The sequence below is a fragment of the Ochotona princeps genome, chromosome 21 (genome assembly GCF_030435755.1).
Source record: "Ochotona princeps isolate mOchPri1 chromosome 21, mOchPri1.hap1, whole genome shotgun sequence".
Lineage (NCBI taxonomy): Eukaryota > Metazoa > Chordata > Mammalia > Lagomorpha > Ochotonidae > Ochotona > Ochotona princeps.
This window is the reverse complement of record NC_080852.1, coordinates 10,190,697-10,212,460: the sequence shown is the minus strand read 5'-3', so window position 1 is coordinate 10,212,460 and position 21,764 is coordinate 10,190,697. Positions and strand designations below refer to the sequence as shown.

Here is a 21,764-nt window from a genome sequence, read left to right as displayed (position 1 = left end):
TATTTCTAATGAGTTCATATAAAAATAAATACTGAGAATAGTTGTTATGAAAAATGTCTATACAGTTTCAAAACCAAAAATACTGTTTTGAAAATATAAGTTCTATAACTAACATGGTAGTGTTCATTACAGAATTAGGAATGATCCCTGATTTTCTCATTCCCACAATGGGTATAGTAAAAGCCTTTTCTCTGTAGGGTTGGAGGAGAAATGAGAGACTCCACTGAAAATATTAGAAAAAGTAGTATCTGGCCCATAATAAGTGCTCAGTAAGTGCTTCATTTTCACTTTGTAATTCTTTTTCATAATCAGAAGTCCTTATATGAAGTCACTTCAAAAACATTAACGTAAAAATGGAATGGAAAATGATTCTGGTGCAAAAACATTTTGGAATCAATTCATAATGTTTCCCTAATGCACTGTGTATCATGAACTTATGCATGGATTTCTAAAAATATTTGTACAAAAGTAAAATTTTTTTGCTACCATTTTCCATGAATTTTTTGTGGTACTCATATTTATTCCTGTTAATCTCTTTCAGGGCTCCTGTCTTCATTCTCAAATTTACCTTGTCATTTTATAATTTATTTCCTGTATTCATTATTTTTATCAGACATACAAAAACGTCTAAATGGGACTATCTTAATAGGTATATTAGTCTTATATAGGTACGTCCAACTTTTAAATTTATATATTTATGGACTTGTGACAAAATTTAAATCCATCTGAGGGCTTGATTTGTAGGATGTGATAAATCATCTTCTCAACTTAGTTTTTTTCTGTGATGAGAAAAAACTGCTATCTACCTCCAAAAGGATATGTTTTCATTAATTAGATTTTTAGACGACAAAGATGTAGATCATGGGCCATTTTGTTTGAAAGCAGTAGTTTTCATTTTGTCCTCCATTTTGGTTTGAGAAGGTCAATAAGAATTTAGTATTATACTCTGCGTATAAGTTTTGAGATGAAAGTGTCATTCATGGCTAAAATATACACTCTTGATTTGATCAGGAGAACACTCCATAGACACATTCAACTTGAAAGCTTCTCAGCAGTTTCTCAGGCTAATACCATCACACATGAATCCCAGGGATTGGACTGAGTTTATGATTCATCCAAGGAGCACGAAGGCGGCTCACCTAGAGAAAATTTCAGGTCTGAAATGCTCCACAGAAGCAGACATCTTCTGCTTGATTTAGATGTTTGCGTCTTAAACGTGCTGCCATGAAACTTGATTTTACACAATAAGAAAGTAGGCAACAAATAAGGATTGTCTAAAACATACATGTCCATGCTCCATGTGGATGTGTAGAAGTCATCTCAAAGTTAGACTAACGTGTGGAAAATAATATTGAAGAGGTCTTCAAAAGGCTCATAGACAAGGTACTTTAGGGGGGAAAAAAAGCATGGGTTTTGAGGGATTTTTTATACCAAGACAAACTTAAATTTTTTATCTTATTCTCCATGCTCTTGGTTTTTGTTTGTGTGTTTGTTTGTTTTGTTTTAAGATTTATTCTATTTATTTGAAAGGGATCGTGACAGAAGGAGAGAGCTTTAGTCCTCTGGTTCATATTCTAAACAGTAACATGGCCAGGGTTGGCCACGCTGAAGCCAGTATACCAGAAATCCATGTGCCATTGTTCTCAAGCTATTGGGCCATGTCCAGCTGCCATCCAAAGAGGAGCAGCAGAAACTTAGACAATGTTCAACTCATGGCTCTTTGTGCTTCCTGTTTACCTCCCCCTAACATGTAAATCTGTGATATGATTTCATCTTTAAATGTTAAACCTCTCCCAAGGAAAGTGCACAGGCAAAAATTCGTATGCAGTTTCTGAGATGCACAATTTCCCTAATGCCCGGTTTGAATATCAGTGACTGAGCTCACTTGGAAGTGACAGACTTCATTAAAGTCTTTGCCTCTTACTCCTGCTTGGAAGAGTCCGTGCTTATTTCTTCTCTTTCACTCACTTGTTGTCACTCTCATCTCCAAAATTAACATTAGCCAAGTAGAAAAAGACAGAAGGATGCTGAATGCGTCCCTACTCTCTCTCCCCTCATCTGCTTCTTCTTTTTAAGATGTCAGCTCTTTTCCAGATAGATGAACAATGTGAAGTTCTCTTCTGGGATGAAAGCAACCTTTCCAACATGACAGTAGCAGAATATTATCTTATTATTATTTACTAAGTTCCAAATGCATTTCATGAACTTTTATCCCTTAAACCCATCTGCCAAAGCAATCTTTAAGTCAGGAATGTCCAAGATCCTATCTTACACATAGAAAACTAAGGTTCAGAAGTTTTAAGCACCTTGCTGTGGATTTGAACTTAAATCCAAGATCCAGCCAGATATTTAGAACACTAAACTGTCTCCACTTCACTCTGCTGTGGGCCCTGTTACCTTGTGTGCTTTTCAGAGATCAACGGGGTGTTGTACAGCGGTATATATTATTTGTAATAACTTCTTTATGGCAGTATGAAGTAATAGCATTGTACAGAAAACCCTTTTAAAGTATAAACTATTTTCATTGTTTAGTATTTTTTTTAAGATTTCAGAAACAGAGAATGAGAACTAGGCAGAGGAAATTGCGATCTGCTTATTCACTCCCCAAGTGCCCAAAATGGTCAGGGCTGTGCCAGAATCAAAATCAGGAGGAGGCAGGGAGCTCAAGCGGGGTCTGCCTCCATGGTGACAGCAAACCAGTTACTTGAGCCACCACTGTCTCCCAGGATGTGCACTAGCAGGAAGCTGAAACTGTGAATCCGTGCTGAGAACTTCACTTAAACATTCTGAAGCAGGGATGCAGGTTTCCTTGGAGGTGTGTTAACCAGGAAGCCAAATGCCCACTCCTATTGCTGTATCAAAAAGATTAGATGCAAGCCAAGAAGCCATAGATAGTATCTGGTGGCATATAATCTCATATCCAACTGCATCTTAGTGTTTTATCCAAGCCACCACATGATCTCTCATAGGAGAAATATTCAAAAACGTTGTTGGAAAAAAACGCACATCATGTAAAAACTCTGTACAGATTATAAAATCTTGTTGCACCAAACATAACATCACCTTTTACTTCCACTCTGAAGCCAACTTTTAGTAGTTCCCTTGTAGGTTTGGCTGTATGTATCCCTGTATCCACTCTACCCTCTGTCCACATCAGCCCCCGACTGATGTTATCAAAACAATCATCAGATCATATAATTTTTCTATTAAAAAAAACTCTCTAACGCCTCATTGTAAGTAACAGGGAAGAAAAACCACATTCCTTTCTGAGACCTCCAGAATTATCACACATCTAGACCTCAAGACCTGGCCTTAGGATGCTGGAGCTATTCTTGTGCCTCTAATGTGCCATGGTCTTTCCCAAGTCAGGATGTAAGCTCCTCTTCTGGACTCACTATAGTGGCTTCTTGTCATAGTTCAGATTCCAGCCAGAGTGTCACCCCATGGACAGGAGCCTTTTCTTCCTGCAGCTTTCTGTTCTGGGGTGGTTGGTTAATTGGTTGGTTGGTTGGTTTGCGTGCATTCTAACTAATTGCTCTATGGGCTTCACATTGCCTTCTTGTTTGCGTTGCTTTATGTTTGTCTCTGCTTTCCCAACTTTGAAATGATGTTCATGGGATGTGGGGCTTTGCTGCACTTACCAGAGGAGTGTTTGCAGGTACTGGTGGAATGTGTGGCCGGATAAATGGTGAGGGCAGTTCTGAAGGGCTGCATAAAGACTGTCAGTGCAGTGCACCGCTGCTGTTGCTGAGAGTGCTTCATTCCCATGTGCAGTTTCAGCATCACATAATCTGTAAAGCAAACCTTAGGACTTGCCCAAAACAATGCAGTTCTTCAGAATTCAAGAGGGACCCCCTGAGTCTCATGACAGAGACCCTGAAGTCTGTGTGTTAATGGGGAGGAAGCTTTTTGCCAGTTTTCAGTTCGTGTGGACTTGACCTTCAAGCTAGCAGCCTTCAGCTCCCTTCTCTGACTGGGGGCTGTCTGACTGACCTTTTGATAAGCCCCAGGGGCAATGTCTTCATCGCTGACAAACTTGGCCACTGCCAGTTTCTTCAGAGTGTAGGTCCTTATGTAAAGGGAGTTGAGCTGCCTGGGTCATAATGATCTCTAATACCCGATAAACTGCAAACAATGAGGGCATTTTAGGGGGGAAGTGCTGAAACAAAAAGACGTCTGCAGTTCTGAGGCAGTGCTAAACTGGGGCACATGGAAAAGTTCTAGCACGTGGAATGCTGCACTTGCAACTCCCATGGGGGCAGGGGAGAACTGGACCATCCTGACAATGGGCTATTATAAGGGCCCCACTGAACCACGTAATCACAGCCCTTTGCAAAACCATAAAAATGTCCCAAATATTGTACAAATGTAAATTATCTGCACTTGCATGTCAGACTAAAAATTTCACAAATAACAGGATCCTCTTAATCTGAGCAAATATTTCAGTGAAACAAGGAAAAATTTCACCAGGGTGTAAGAATTCCATGGATGTATTTATTGTTGATCAAATTTTCCCTGAAGAAATTCTGATTGAATATATCTTTATTTACTCATATCTGTCACTTTTTTATTGGATTTTAGTTTTTCTGTTATAAAGTTAGTACAATATACATTATGGGAAATACAAAAAAGAACAAAGAAAATAAGCCCCATAGTTTTATCGTTCAGGGATAGTGATTGTTAAGACTTTATTGAATGATTTATCATGAGTCCTTTTTGTTGTTGTTGTTTAAGTTTTCCCTGTGGCAGCATTTGAAAACCAATTTAGGGTCATAGTATATGTAGTGTTTCTAACTTGCTTTGTGTTCCTACTTACATCGAGAACTTTGTTGTGAAATAATTTTTATAAATAATAATTTTTATGGCAGCATAGTATCTGTCTAAATGTATTGTTTCTCCAGTGGGGGCTGTTTGGTCCCTCTCAGGAGGCATGTGTCAGTGATGTGAGACATTTTTGGCCATCCTAAGTGGGGTGGGGGGTCGGAGGCTGTAGGTGTGAGGCCTGAGATACTGCTGAGCTTCCCACAGTGCACATATCAGCCCTTAGGACACAAAATGAATCATTGGGCTCCAGTGCTGGGCTGCTCAGGGCTTAAGATTCAAAGTGTATGGCCACCTCACAAGTAATGCATTGGCTGTTGGTAGATACTTATTTCCAATGTTTTTGCTACTGGAATGTGATGGTGGGAAAGTTTTTCTGTAAAATGGCTAGATGGTAAATACTTCAGGCTGTGGGGACAATACTCTGCTCTTACACTATTACAGCCTGGGAGCAGTCAGAGACTATGGAAGTGAAGGGCGTGATTGTGTCCCTATAAATATTTTTATAAATAGGCAGAATACGTGCTAGGGTAGTATGCCTACTCTTGTTTTACTAGAGTTCTGGTGAACACCCTTGCACCCAACTCCGTGCCTCTGTATGTGAAGATCTCCTTAGAAAAGTTTTTGAACAGCACAGTTGCAGGCCTGGTGTGGCACGGTAGCGTAATGGCTGAAGTCCTCACTTTGCAGCTTTGGGATCCCATATGGGTGCTGGTTCTAGTCCCGGTGACCCCGCTTCCCATCCAGCTCCCTGCTTGTGGCCTGGGAAAGGAGTCAAGGATAGCCTGAAGCCTTGGGACTGTAAACCCATGTGGGAGAACAGGAAGAAGCTCCTGGCTCTTGGCTCAGATCGGCTCAGCTCTGGATGTTTCAGCTGCTTGGGGAGTAAACCAGCAGACTGAAGATCTTTCTCTCTGTCTCTCCTTCTCTGTAAATCTGCCTTTCCAATAAAAATACAAAATAAATTAAAAAAAAAATGCAGTTGCTGGATGGATACATATGTACCTTTAAAAAGTTTGTATCAGTTTATTTTTATATGTTAAGTTCCTATCTAATTGTTTATTGTCTTACATGAGATTGTTTATGCAACAAGATTTTCTGATCATGCTTGCGTTATTGTCATTCCATCATACTTGGAAGAACCTTGAAGGATTTAATGTGTGAAAGGATAAGGCAGGAGTGACAAATAAATATATTTTTTAAAGATTTATTTATTTTTATTGCAAAGTCAGATATACAAAGAGGAAGAGAGACAGCAAGGAAGATCTTCCATCGTTAATTCACTCCCCAAGCAGCTACAAGGGCTGGAGCTTAGCCAATCTGAAGCCAGGAGCCTGGAGATTCATCTGGGTCTCCCACATGGGTACAGGGTTCCAAGGCTTTGGGCCATCCTTGACTACTTTCCCAGGCCACAAGCAGGGAGCTGGATGGGAGGCGGGGCCACTGGGACTAGAACCAGCACCCATATGGGATCCCAGCACATTCGCGGTGAGGACTTTAACCATGAGGCTAACACATAAATATATTTTTTAAATTATTTGCTTATTTATTTGGTTGGCAAAGAGAGAGTTATTCTTCCATCTATTGGTTGATTCAACAATTGGCCACATTAGCAGTTGCCTGAAGCTCCATCTGAGTCTCTCACATAGGAGACAGGGGCCCAAGTACTTGGGCCATCTTGCACTGCCTTCCCAGGGAGCTGGAAGTGGAGCAGCCACGATTCTACCTATGTTCACATGGAATGTTGGCTTCACAGGGAGCAGCTTAACACCCTGGCATAAGAGATCAGACAGATTAGTGAATGAAGCAGGAGAGTTGCCAGTGTGAGAATAAAGAGTGGTGGGGATGTGGAGTACAGAAAAGTCAGTGCCTCCTCCAGAGAGGGAGCTACCATCAGTTTATTTTTACAAACTACTAACTCCCAAGGCTGTTACTAGATCTCCTAATTCATCCAGAGGAGCAAAGGATATAGATTTTGTTATGAAAACTTTCATGTTCTAATTTTTGTTGACAGATTTTCAGAATATTAAAGATTGTATAGGACAGCAAGACATACCTGTGGTCCGGGCCCCCAACTGACAGCCTGGAGTCCTTTGCTTTACCTGTGACTTGTTGCGGTATCTGCAGCAAGACATTAAAGCAAGTCATCAGGCTTCTGGTCAATTAGAAGGAAGCTGGATCAGAAGCACAGAGAAGCTGAGACTGACACCGTTACCAAGGCTTGAGCTGTGGGCAATCCAAGCTATGGTTTAATATCTGCCATGTCACAGTGCTTGCCCATTGACATGGATTTTTCAGCTTCATGCCCAAAGATTCAGATTCATTAGCTCTGGATTCAGTCCCAAAGATATATGTTTCAATATTATTCAATGGTACTATGAATACTGTTGGCATAATAGGGAATTAGAAACCATTGTAAGTCATTGTTGTTTTCTCTTAAAAATTAGTAGGGTGCCATTGCAAAATTGTCCTTTTCTTTATGTTGTATTTTGCAATGGAATAATATGGGTTGACATATATTGTAAGAATCTCTGTCCATGTCGTCGAAAATAGACTATTCAAGCACCAACACAGAAACAAAAGATTCAGGAAACATTTAATCTAAATGAGAAATGATGATGGTTTGGATCACAGGAGATGCTAACAGTAGAGGCTGAAAATTAATCAGGTGTGTTTTGAAGATGAAGACAATACTTCCTGGTAGATAGGATATAGACTATGAGATCAAGAAAGGAGTTAACAATGGCCAAAGGATTCAAGTAAGAAACTAGACTGAGTTATACAGAGACTGTTTTTTAAAAAAAGATTTGTTTACTTATTTGAATGGCAGAGTTAGAGAGAGAGAAGTAGAGACACACAGAGAGAAAGAGAGAGAGATCTTCCATTTACTGATTCACTCTTCAAATGACTACAATAGCCATGAGTGGGCTAAGCCAAAGCCAGGAGCCTGGAATTCCATCCAGGCCTCTAACATGGGAGGCAGGGGCCCAAATATTTGGGACATCCTCTGCTGCTCTCCAAGGTGTGTTAGCAGGGAGCCGGGTTGGAAGTAGAGCAGCTGGGAGTCAAATAGGCTCTCACATGGGATACTGGTAGTGCAGGAGGTGGCTTAATGTGCCATGCCACCCTGCCAGCCCCTGGAGTCCAGTTTTGTACCTATTAAGTTGGCAATTTAATGTATTCCAGCCTAAGAGAAAAATAGCAAATTGTTGGGTTGCAGAATTCTGTAGTGTGACCTGACTCTGACATGCTGATGAACTTGCTGCCTGAGCTCCTCAATGGTACTGTTGAGGAGATAGGCAGAGATGAGTCTGGAGCTTAAGCAAGGTGTGGGCCAGGCTAATCCAGGAGACTGGGTTGGTAGACTGCCAGAGCTGGCAAAATAGATGAAATCCCTCTTGGAGACTTGAGTTTCTGTAACATTAAAGAGAAGGGGGAGAAAACCAACAGAAGAGACTAGGAAATAAAGATAGGAGGAAAACTAGACTAGAATGCTAAAATGGAAGCCAAGTGAGGAACATGGATTAAAGAGCACAAGGGAAATGGTCAGCATTTCCTAAGAAAAGCCAGAGAACAGCTATTTTAGGCCCTAGAGGCCATGGAGGCTCTGTTTCTAGCTCTGCTGTTTTAGCAAGGAAGCAGCCATGCACAATATGTCAACTAAGGGTGTGACCGTGTTCTAATAAAAATGTACTTATTGACATTGAAATTTCAATTTCATACAGTTTCCCATGTGTAATGAAATATCATTCTTCTTTTGATTTTTTTTCAACTTTCTAAACATGCCAAATCCATTCTTAGACTATACAGAATGACAGTAGAATCAGGCTGGTCGGATAGGCAGTGTCCCGGTACAGAACTATGGCCTTGGACTTATCAACCTAGTTCACTTTTTACCTTCCTGAACTTAAGTACATTTCATTTTTGATGCTTGTTTGCAACTGATTTTGTGTCTTCTCTCTTAAAATAGAATTCATATCCTTGTTATCTTTATTTTTGGTTAAGGATATCTTTGTACAGGTTGTACAAAAAGCAGGATTATGTGTTCTAGCACATATGTTCTGGGCTGTGTTTTCTTCTGCGATAACATAATTATGCAATTTAAAGAACCCCAGCACTGATCCAATGTCACTTGTGTAAGAGCTTGCCTACTTCTTTGAAGAAAGCTAACTTTCTCTGTTCTACCTCATTCTGATCCTTCACCCCGGAGATTAGGATTGCATCGTTGACTTTCTCTGTACATTGACATTTTTAGAACGTTAGGGGTAGGGATTTGCTTGACATTCCACATCCACTAGCCAAGTCCTGAGGTTCTGTGTCTGTCTGCCTGTGTCTGCCTTCAGATAAACTAAAAATAAATTTTAAAAATAGGATGGAAGGGATTGTAGTAGAGTAGTGGTAATGGATAGTGACAGATTGGCTGAGACCCCCTTTAATTTCCTTCAAACATGCTGGCAAAGGCACAGTGCCTTCCTGAACACAAGATAAGAAATCTGAAAGCTTTGTCAAGTTCTTAATACAATTGAACCAAGATCAAGCTAAAGGCCTGTGGAAATCTTCCCTCAGTTGTATTCAAATTCTTGTCTGCAAATTGATTAATAGAGCAAATGTGCATGCTGAAGTGGGCCTTCCCTGCTGCCTCAGTAAAATCTGTTGGCAACAAAGACGCCAGCTACCATCTTTCTTTTTTTTTTTAACAAAAGATTTATTTAATTTTTATTGGAAAGGCAGATATACAGAGAGAAAAAGAGACAGAGAGGAAGATCTCTGTCTGCTAACTCATTGCCCAAGTGGCCCCAACGGCTGGAGCTGAACTGATCTGAAGCCAGGAGCCAGACTCTTCGGATCTCCCACGCGGGTGCAGGGTCCGGTCCCAAGGCTTTAGGCCGTCCTCAACTACTTTCCCAGGCCACAAGCAGAGAGCTGGATGGGAAGTAGAACTTCTGGGATTAGAATCAGTGCCTATATGGGATCCTGGCACATGCAAGGTAAGGACTTTAGCCACTAGGCTACTGTGCTGGGCCCTACAACCACCATCTTACCCTGACAGGTGTACTCCAGGATCTCTTTAGAATGAAACTGATGGAAAAGAACCTGCTAGTGTCACTCTGGAAGAGGCCACACTACAATGTGACATGAAGTGTGCCTTTCCAATTCTTCTACTGTCAACTCAAGATCTGAGTGAATAAAAGAACAAAAAGAGATAGGAGCAGTTAAAAAAAATGCTTCAAAGCCTTTGGATTTTTGTACTTTGATCAGATAGGTAATATTTATTTTATAAAATGTAAATGATAGTGATAGATACATAGTTTGATAGTGGATAGAGCGTCTTCATTTTGTGACCTATGCTTCAAATGCTCAACCGTATGCATCTTTTGTTACCTGGATTCTTTAACATGGATACTTGAGCCGAATTTTAGGACATGCCATAATAATCAGGAGATCAGAAGATGTTCCTGTCCTTCTTAATGCAATATAGACATTCTTACTTGCATGATTTTTGTTTATTTAAAAATAGAAACACCAGGAAATGTCTGTGTTTGGACACCAACACAGACCTAGGCATCCCTCAGGAATTGTAAATATGTAGAATATGCACATGGGCACTGGGTACATTGATCTGACTTGTACTTTGAAAAACACAGGACACTGGGTGTCAAGATTTGGAACTTAGAGTACTTCACTTAGAAAAACAAAACAAAACAAAACAAAACAAACAAAAAAAACCCTCAGTGGTAGGAAAAAAAAAAAAAAAGACTCAGGCTAAGACGTCAGCTTCCCAGTGGAGTGACTGGGTGGGATTCCCAGCTCCAGCCTCTGAATCCAGCTTCCTGCCAGAGTAGTTCTCTGGGAGGCAACAAGTAATGACTCAGATGGCTGGGTCCTTGCTACCCATATGATAAGCCTGCTCCTGGTTCCAGTCCTGGCCCATGTCCTAGCGGGACAGACATTGGAGCACTGGGCCACCAAATGGTGTCTGTCTGTACTTTGGCTCCGTTTCTCTCTGCCTGTTGAATTAAAAAAAAAAGTTTAGATTGCCAGTTATCCTTGAAAACTAGGTGGACAGTTGTCTTGTATTCCCACCTGGCCACCATCAACTGCCACTTTAATCTGCTGCTCCTTTAAGACGTGAGGTGTGTCTTCTCATGGGCCACAGCCGTACTACTTTTGCCTTGCCTTGCAGTGTAAGTCCCTCCTTTATGTTATCTCTTTGAAGTATTTGGCATGGAAACAGCTGGAGATGTTCTGTCTACTACAGAGCATTTAGAGGCCATCTGCTTTCAACCTGCTTGAAAACTGTAAAAACAGTAAAAGAGCAAAATGCACCCATTCTGCCAGCCAAACCTGGATATTATTAATTTCTCACTGACAAAAACTGTTGGAGAGCAGCTTTCTTCCTTCTTTCCTTACTAACCCATGAAATTCTGATTCATTAAAGAATGAGAATCTGCCACTGAATTAACATTTATTTTTAAATGTGCAGCCCTTTCTTTTTTAAGCAAGATAGTGAAATGAACACATTGCACTCACTGCCCTCATTTTATGTTTATTTTAGTAATGCCTATTGTCTTCATCATTATCATGTCTGGACCCTTCATGGAACCTAAAAATGTCTCTAAGAGCCTCTGTGTGCACAACCTGCCAGCATTTGAGGCAATTTCAGATTGTTGACCAGGAGGAATTAGTTTCCTGGGCATTTAGATAAAATTATTGAAATTATTGAAACTCGAATTTTTATGCTTAATATACCATCTCCAGAGTATCAGATAGATGTATATGTGTGTGTTTGTATGTATGCATGTATATGTGTATGTATGTACGTATATGTACATATATGCCTTTTTCTTTTGTCTGATCCCAGTTATACAGAACATACAGAAAACAGATTTATTCATGGTATATATTCTGCATTTACACATTGCTTAGTGTGTGAGTAAAATAGTGAATGAGTAAATATATAAATATGGCAGTTGTGTATATGATAATTCATTTTCTCTAGCCCCCCATATTAATAGATTTTTAATAAAATATTTCATTTCTGATTTTCATATACATGTGCTTGCAGTTTTGTTTTGTTTGTACATGTGTGTTCCATCCTCTGTTTAGAGTAGTGTCCCTTTTCCTGATGTGAGGTCAGTAGGCAAGTTATACATCCACCCAACTAAGAATGAGGTAGACATTTGGCCAAAGATTCAGGATGAGGCTGTTGAACCCGAAAGTTCATCAAAGAATCTTCTGTACCAAAACACAATCTTCCTGCAGTCAAAGTGTCAAAGCTCTTTGGCCGTTAGACAAATCTCATGTGCAACATTGGCTTTTAGGCAATGTCTCCTTTAAAGGGGGCACCCAGCTCTTAACCTATTGCTGAAAGAGAAATGCCATTGTCTATTAATACTACTGGAACTAAAGATGAATAGTGAATCGGCCTTGATCTGACAGTGAGTTTGACTTTGATAGCTCATCACTTAAAAAGGTTCTTTTATATTTATGAAAAAAAGCATGACGTCAAGCCAGGGGAAAAACTTGATACCAATATTTAAGACCAAATTTGTAAGGCTTACAAAAAAAAAAAAAACACCCTTGTGGCAATGGATTTTTTTTTTAACATGCATAGCTAATTAGCTTAGGTTATTATAAGCAGGGCTGCTGTGATAAAGTTTCCGGTGGTGTCTCAGGATACCTTGTTTATAGTGCCTTCTCTGTGCCAGTCTTCAAACTGGACTTACAGAAAGTAGAGGGAGGAAGAGCCTTCTACTTCTGCGCAAACTGGGGCCACCTTAAACGTTGTCATGCTGGAAATGCTAGAATATAACCACTATCAGGTGAGCTTTATTCTTATTCCTATTCAGTGTCTGAGCTGTAATGCAGTAAATAGACCAAAACACTTTTGTTATGTTATTGTAATAGGCACGCTGTTCTCATGAAGCACAAATCTATTCTTTAATATTATTTATTGTTTGCCACAGAAATAATTCAATGTAGTTTTGAACAAAATACATGTTGGAAGGATACTTTTTTCCTGGTGTTAGACCATATTCTATTGGCCCCTATTTGTAGTTTATAAGATTAAACTGCATGTATCAAGGAAAATGCTGTGAATTGAAAACCATTGATGGAGCAGGGGTGGGGAGGGCAGGGGAGCAAGAACAGAGGGTGGAGGGAGGCAAGAATTCTAAGTCTGTGTTTATCAGAAAGGAGAAAAAATACCACGTTTATGAAACGCATGTTACAAGTGTTATGCATTTCAAAGTACTGCTTAATTCTGGAATTACTTTTTATATTGACTTCTTAATTAAAATGTTGAATAATTATGGCCAAATGAAAGTGGGAGGAATTAATCCACAACTGGTTGATTTAATCACTGGAATGTTTCTATAACCATTTTGCAGTTGGATCTTAAGCAGATTTTTTAGGGAGTATGTGTGTATTTTGTTTAACAGAAAGCTGCTCTGTTTGCCAAGGGAAGCGAAATAAGTTGTTTCTTCTGGGTTGTTGTTTTGATCTTAATAAATCCTTTCAGGTGTGTAGGGGAAATTTTTGCCCTGCAGATAGTTTCAAACTTTTAATTATTAGCCACTAGAAGGGAAGAAGGCTTGAAAGAGATGTATAGTTCATTAATGCGGACATAAAAATGGGGCAAAGTACTACTCGAATCTTACATGTTAGATTGTAAACTTGAATAACATAAAAATCTGTTAGAACAGAGCTTGGTACACAGCAGGGCATTAATACTTGACTCTGCTGCTCAACTGGTCGTTCCCGTGCTTGTGCCTGCAAGAAGAGCTGTCTGCCACTGAAAAATAACGGCCCTGTCTTCTTTTCCCTCCGTGGCTATGCTCAGGTGCAGACCCACCTTGAAAACCCCACCAAGTACCACATACAGCAAGCCCAAAGGCAGCAGGTAAAGCAGTACCTTTCTACCACTTTAGCAAATAAACATGCCAACCAAGTCCTGAGCTTGCCATGTCCAAACCAGCCTGGCGATCATGTCATGCCACCGGTGCCGGGGAGCAGCGCACCCAACAGCCCCATGGCTATGCTCACACTTAACTCCAACTGTGAAAAAGAGGTAATTCACGTCTCCTCTCCTCTCCTGTTTTCTTAAACTAAGTAACTGTCTGTTGGATTATTTCTACTCTTAACTGTGGAGTCTGGTCTATCCTCGGGGCCACTCTCCGCCAGCCCTTTTCCCTCTTTTGCCGATGTGGCTGCTGCATTTTCAGCCTGTTGTCCCCCTTGCTGAGTTACTGGGTAAGCTGCACATGAAGGAAACCTGGCCTGCAATGGGTGAAGAGGGGAGAAGGGGCCACTTTCTCCACTGGCCTCTCCTTTGTTAGCTGAATGCTCTGTTTTCTCCCATGCCTTCAGATTTACAAGACTGTGAAAATAGAACGAGCGAGGAGAAAGGGAGGTGGAAAGGGAAAAGCAAAAATAGAAAAGGTGTGGGACAGGCGGTGTAGAAATTCCGCTTGTTGTGAATGTGTGGAATATTACTTTTATTTTCCCTGAGTTGGAAAAAGAAAAAAAAGAAAGTACACAATGGGCATGGATGGATCTGAATAATACAACACACAAGAATGTAACAGAAAAGCAAAGGCCTCATTACTGGATACATTCAGTTTCATTATAAACTTGCCACTGCCGCTTCAATCTGCTTTTATAAAGGTTGGATTGGAGACAAGACTCAAGCGTGCCTTTAAGCTCATCATTGCATCAAAATTTTGAATGTGAAAATAACCGAGAGGAGAGTTGTGATTTAATACCTGTGATTTCCAGGTTATGAAATGATGAGCCTCATTTTAACTGAATTTTAATGTGCCCTGATACCATGTGTATTCAGGGGTAACTTTTCCAATGTCCTGTTAATTTAGTTTCCAGAGGGAAATGATGCCCAAACCCAACACCACTGTTTCCTTGTCTATGTTTGCCACCTAGCAGGATGTTGAGACCAGTTGTCCTTCATTATTTCTTCTCTGGTAGATTCCACTGTGTTTGCAACTTTACTTCATCTTGTTGCTTTGCCATCAGCCTCGTCTGAATGTGTCATTGCAAAGTCATCTGCAAATCCATATCATGGGCTGTTTTTGCTTGTGTTTCTGCAGGGATTTTATAAATTTGAAGAGCAAAACAGGGCGGAGAGCGAGTGCCCAAGTATGAACACGCATTCGCGAGCGTCATGTATGCAGGTATTGAATGGCTGGACAGCTGAGGATGTAACACTTTGTAATGAGAATCTATATTTGTGGCTGATCACACCTTGTTGATGACCTAAGAGGGCTTTTTTTTTAACCTCCCTACATGGATTTTTTAATAAGAAAATCCATGAACAGAACCACCTTTTTCATTGCATCTCATGATTGATAATTATTTAGGAAGTTAAAAACTAAAAATGTGTTATTGGCCCAAATGGTTTTAAATATTTGGAAAGTATTTTAAATATGTACACATGATGCTATCTGTTTCATTTATGTACCCTCATCGTTGAATGTTTTGATAAAGTGATAATTTTCATAGGATTTTGGTTTAACGGAGAGGGGGTGTGGTCTATGTGTTTTATAAATAGATTTCTCATAGGACATACATTTTGAAATCTGCTTTTTCAATTTAACAAAATTTAAGAAATGTTTTCCCAACTCAAGGTTCTTCTCTAACATCACATTTAATGGCTAAATAAATGATGCTACATCTACTTATGTATTTATGCATGTATATAGATATTTAAGAGAATATTAGCAAGAAAAATTATTTTTTGCTTTTCTGTATTTCTTGTCATCAACTTACCTCCTTCGTCATACATGGAAAAATATTTCTGAAATAGAATATATCCAGCCCACTGATTTTATTTTCCTACAAATAGAATTATAAAAATGTATAAAGAAAGGTTGTTCAAAATCCCTTGATTTATTTGCCTGTTTCCGAACTCAGTTACAAAATCGCCTCTTGAAAACAAGTAAAACTGGTATACCTAGAAGTGGACAGTAACAGCCCGTGTGCAAGCAGTTATTTAAGCTGGTTGCCAGTTATTTGTATTAGGAGGCACTTGATGCCCCTCGTTTCTTCAGGGTTTACGATATATCTGAGAACACTGTGAACGCTTATATGCTTTGTCCTAAAATCTCACAAGAATGTATTAAGGCAGTCGATATTATTAATCCTGTTTTATAGATTGGCACACCGAGTCTCTTAAAGATAGGTGGTTTCTCTCCTAACCTAAGAATCCAACGCAGGTGCAATCATGATGGATCCTCTTCCTGTAGTGGGAGTGGCAGAAAGGTGCTGAGGAACGTTCCCCAGAGGTCTGAAATTTCACTGTGTCCCCACAAAGCACTGTTAGACCCAAGCACAGACACACCAACTAGCTCCAATACATCAGGTGTTTACGAACAAACGTTTTCACAGACTTGTCTTTGCAACTGCTGCAATGCACATGTAATCACTGTTGTTTATTCTCGTTGGTACTTCAGGAATAAAATTGATCTAGTGGGAATGTCAGCTCCATGGCTGTAATGATAACCTCGTCCTGGTCTATTCCTCAGGGTGTATCAAGCACTCTGTTAGCTGTGCAAGGAGAAACTGATTTTACAAGCTAGTGGAAGATTAGGGCAGGACTATTAACCACTGGTCTGAGGGCCACACTGTCCATTTACCCCTGTGAATTTAGAGGCTGGATTCTTCCAAGAAGGCTGTGTAAGGGGAACAACCTTCAGTGAATAAAGGAAGTGACTTTTGGAGGAGGCATAGCTCTCAAGATGCAGTTTGGCACAGTGGCTAAAGCATGCTTTGTTGAAACTTTACTTTGAGGCAGCTGGTTTTGGTCATTTATCTCACATGCAGAATGGCTATGACAGTGCCTATCCTGATTAGGTTATTTTCAGGGAAGATAGGCCCTTGAAAATCCATGAGCCCGGTGCTTGCCACCTAGTAATCACTCAGTAATGCTTGCTGCAAGCGTCATTCCTATCATCCGTTGGTGTTAATGATCTTTAATAATATTCTTAATGGGAAGGGGCTAGTTGATTTTTAGAATCTAACAAAAAAAAAAGCATTGTTACCTTGGGTAAGATAGGACCATGGATTTCTATTTGTGTTGCATTACAATTTTGGCTTATTTCTAACACTTCCATTGCCCCTTTTCCTGTAGATGGATGATGTAATTGATGACATCATTAGCCTGGAATCAAGTTATAATGAAGAAATCCTGGGCTTGATGGATCCTGCCCTGCAAATGGCAAATACGGTATTGATGACCTTTTTGTTGTTTTTGTTATTCAAGAAAATCCCAATAATCAATGTTCTCTTTCTCCTGAACTTTTTAACTAATTCATTGAGAAATTTACTCATAATACATTAATCCTGAGAGTTACGTCAGAATCACAAATAAGTGACACTGACACCAGAAATCAGGAATATTTCATGAGTTAATAATGCTTTTATAAAACTCTGGGTTCCCCTGGTGCACAAATACCCTTTCAGTTGGAGGGTTGGTCTCCTAGTTCTCCTGACATCTAATGCCTAACGTTGTTTACTGCAGCTAAGGAACTATTATGGATTATAGTGACTCAACAATACTAAACCGTTTGGCCTAAAAAGGGTTCATGCGGTTTTATTTTTAGATTTTCATTGATTTATTTTATTGGAAAGGCAGAGAGGCAGACATCAGACTGAGAAAACTGCCATCCACTTAGTTCCCTCCCAAAATGCCTGCACCATCCAGCAATGGGTCAGGTCAAAGTCAGTTCAACCTGATCTCCCATTTTAGGGGCAGAGGCCCAAGTATTTGAGCCATCACCTGCAACTAAAGACTGCAGTTAGGAGCTTGAGCCAAAGCCACTCTAAAACAGGATGTGGAAGTCCCAAGTAGGATCTCAAGCACTGTGCCTGCTCCAGTTAATGCCATTTTTAAAGGAAGTTCTTAATACTCTCAGGTAATAGAAGGATATCGGGGTTATTCCTCTTCAATTTTAGTTCTTAAATCAGTTGTGCTAACATTTTTACTCTTATTTGTTATTTGTCTCAGACATGCAAGATGAGAAGATTCTATAGCTGGATTTCATAGATTACTGAAATATGTACTTAAAATTGTGAAGCTAATACATTTTACAATACGTTGTTATTGCAGAGTAAAATTTTCTAAAGCTATCTTCCAAATAAATTCCTTCAACTGGGGAGCAAGATGACCCTTACCTATTTATACCAAAATCTTTAATGAAGTTTTTACTGGTAGTCATTTTTCTTCTTATTGCTTAATGATTTTTTTATTCATTTTGAAAGTCTGAGTTAGACATACAGAGAAGGAGAATCCTCCATCTGTTGATTCACTCATGGTTGCAGGGGTCCAAGCACTCAGGCCATCTTCTGCCTTTCCCAGGCTATTAGCATGGATTTGAATTGGAAGTAGAGCAAAATCGGGCTAATTATATTTATCTCATATGGTCATCTCATTCGATGAAGTGTGTATATACAGCTGTTACAGCATTTGGCATTGGAAACATAAGTTGTACTTGATAACATCATCTTAGTTATGAAGCATAATTTTTCAGTTGTTCTTATTCAGTTGGTATCTATTGAGCATCTATAATATGTGTCACGCATGAGCTATATTAAAATTATATTATATCCTTCACACTGAGTCTCTGTAAATTCCAGAAAAATCTGAATTTGCTTCATAGAGAACTTTTCCACGTGGCAACCACCTTTCTGAAGATGTTGGTCATGATCTGTGTCCCTTCAGCCGGTCCATATTAGTATTGAGGGTGTATTCTTTCATTTTCAGTTTCTAACTCTTTGTAAGCTTAATGTAACATTTGTTAAAAATCTAATATATGACCAGCACTGGGCAAGGTGTTGTGGATGCAAGGACAAGGCAGGTACTGCTTCCTGTCTGCCTGGGACTTAGCAGTCTAGAAGATATAGATCACTTTAGCCTTGGCCTGCAGACATAGTCCAGGAGCAGAGAGGTCATTTCAGGGGAATTCTCATGAGAGATCACTTGGGCAGGACTGAATTAATTCCCAGCTGGGGGAGAAGTACCCTTCAGGTACTCACAGATAATTACTGACTTTATCCCAGTATACATTTCTCTTATATAGTCTCATGTTGGAAAAGGCTAAATGTGGCCTAATTGAGATTTTATACAAAAAAGAAACAAAAACCTGTTTGGGGAAAGGCTTACTTGGCGAATAAGAGCACAGACACAGAACCAACATTTAAGTATATAATCTTGAGTCAGTTGACCTGTGCCTCATTCTGTCAGTAAAATGTGAATAATAGCATCTACCATAGTAGCATTAATGAAGGAATTGTGGTTTACTCTGCAGAAAGAATTTAGAACAAGTTTGACTGCTAAATGTTCTGCAAATGTCACTAACTTAGCCCTTCTTTTGCAAACCTGGGTTTTAGTGGTTAAAATCAAATAACTAAAGCCCTACAACTTATTAACAGTTTAGTTTTTGCCCCACAGTGAGGTTTAATTTTCAATATTTCTCGTATTAGGCATTGTTTCCTTTTATATGATTCTCTGAAATATTTTATTTCAACTGAACCCTTTTAAAAAATAACATGAAGGAACACATAGCAAGGAAACTGTCCTAAGGGAACTGAAGTCTAGAAATAACTGTTCTGAGAACACAAGGGCCCTCTTGTACCATATAAACAAAGAATAAAAGTCCCAGTTTGCTTGTGTTAACAGTGCTCAATTGATACTCAGAGAAGAGGACCATCCAGAGAGAGGAAAAGTAATAACATTTTACAATAATCACTTACTTGGAAAAATATTCATTTTGGTGGAGCAGAGCATGAGGAACACAGTTCAGCCTCAACTGGTGCTTAAACACAGGAGCATCTTCCCTTGCTCTGATAGTCCCAGTACACAGTGGTTTTCACCTGCTCATGGTGCAGCCCGTGTTCTGCAGGTGGACATCTTGTCAGGTTAACCTGCTGGATGAGATTTCAGCAAAGATGCAAAATACACCTTCTGGCAGATGCCTCTCTTAGCTCCAAAGGTGTTACTTGGACTTCGTTATGATGCTAACTTTATGGATGGCCACAGAATCTTCACTTTTTTAGTTAAAAAGCCAGATTGTTTTAACCAAACTTTTTTCAGTAGCTTCAGCATATGACAGCCATTAATACAAAAAAACAACCCACCACTTAAGACACAATCTCCATTTGTGGCACTATTGGCTTGTAGGATGGGAAGTCTGTTGTAGGGGCTGTCTCTGTCCACAGTGGCTTGTTTGACAGCATGTCTGCACGCTGGAAGCCAGAAGCACATGCTTCTTCCAGTATGGGCTCAGGAATGTCTTCACACATTGACCATGGAAAAACAGCCATCCCTAGGATAACAGTTGGTCACCTTAGTCCTGCAGGTCCTTTTTGTTTTCCTGTCCTCAGAGTTGCATTGCACTCTGCTAACACTGGGGTCCTGATCAACATGATAACTGGTGGAACAGATGGTTTTACTGATAGAAGTGAAAATTAGCTAACTGCACTATCCAAAGTCTGTAGTGGAAGTTCAGTCATTTCCAGAACTTTAAAATATTAGTAATCATAGCAACTATCAGTTATTCATCACTTCTGTAGCAAGTCCCGTGTTTCACTTATTTTATCTTAGTTCAATCTTATAAAACCCTGTGAGATCAGTGATAACATCTCCACTTTTCAAATGGGATGCTAACCCTTTCAGAGGTTAGAGGACTTGCTGAGTCTTTATCAGACCAGTAACAGAGTAGAATTTGAACCTGGTTTGCTGGCTCCTAAGCACAAGTTATAAATCTCTGCACTACTAATTTGTTAACTGGAGTATCCATATTTTACTGAGCCACGAGGTTTTACTTTTTAGGTTCAATTGGCATTGTATAGAAACTTGCAGTCTCACTGGTTGGTATTAACCAGTTGATTTTGCACCCCAGTATTGCTGTTCACATGGGACCCATGCTTCCTGCTTTCCATTCAGCCATGACAAGGACATTGACTTTTCTTTCTGGAAATTCAGTAAGGTGACCGACACAACACCATTTTAGTTCTTTGCCTGGCCCAAAGTAGGCACCCACAAAATTAAATGTTTTCCAACAGAATATTCCAGTGTGCTCTATGCTGCCCACTCCTAAAACAGCAGAGGAAGAAAATCTTTTGAGAGAAGCAGCCAGGAAAGGCCTTATATGCTGTTTAAGCAGTGATGTCTGCCCTCAGTAGAGTGTGCTGAGACATCTGGGAATAGATATTTTAATTCGCCTCCTTTATATTAGTATATACTGCTGCCAGTCCATGCTAATCACAGCTGTCCTTTGCATAGCTTTCCACCCTCTCCCTGTCATGTTCTCTGTTTCCCCACCCCCCCACCTCTCTGCTTGCTGTTTTTCTATTTCTCTCTCCCTCTATGATATGTGTCTTCATCCTGTATCTACCCTGTCCCTGGCGCCTCTCATTACCTGTTGTTTGCTTCTCTCATTCTAAATTTATAAAACATACAAATATGTATCATCTTCATATAGAATATGTTTAGAAACCATGTTCTCAAACAAACAATGCTTAAAATTAGTTGTCTATTCAATGTAGATCCGTTCATAATTTAGAGATATTTTTAGAAGCTGTACTGCCACTTGCCTATTAGTTATGCCTAACAAATCTTGACATAATTGCATGTTTTGCACATAATTTACATATGAAACATAACATATATGATCTGCATTTCTAGAGCTTTGGAAAGAGGTTTTTTGTTTTGTTTTTGCTTGTTTGTTTTGCCTGTAGCTTTGGGTTTTCAAGTCACATTCTTGGTTTGTTAAAACTCAGAAGTTTCTCATACTCTGACACTCTGGAAAGATAGAATAAAGCATAAAGCTTTGGGAATCCAGAGGAGTTACCAGAGGTATCACAGCAGCTTTTTAAGTTCCATTTCTGACCTTTTGCAGGGTCATGATGAGGCAGTAAGAATACCTTACAGA

At 39.7% G+C, this 21,764-nt stretch overlaps 1 protein-coding gene across 8 annotated transcripts in view; it reads left to right on the top strand.

Moving 5' to 3' along the window:
- The window catches only part of MITF (melanocyte inducing transcription factor), a 222,271-nt gene that overhangs the window by 175,887 nt on the left and 24,620 nt on the right, over positions 1–21,764 (top strand). For 7 of the 8 annotated variants that reach the window (XM_036497421.2, XM_036497422.2, XM_004581608.4 and 4 more), the window contains exons 3-5: positions 13,664–13,891; positions 14,925–15,008; positions 16,964–17,059. In XM_036497421.2, coding sequence (XP_036353314.1) covers positions 13,664–13,891; positions 14,925–15,008; positions 16,964–17,059 — 408 coding nt within the window. Of the gene's footprint in view, positions 1–13,663; positions 13,892–14,924; positions 15,009–16,963; positions 17,060–21,764 lie in introns of those variants that run through there. The other variant, XM_058678964.1, reaches the window with a different exon arrangement.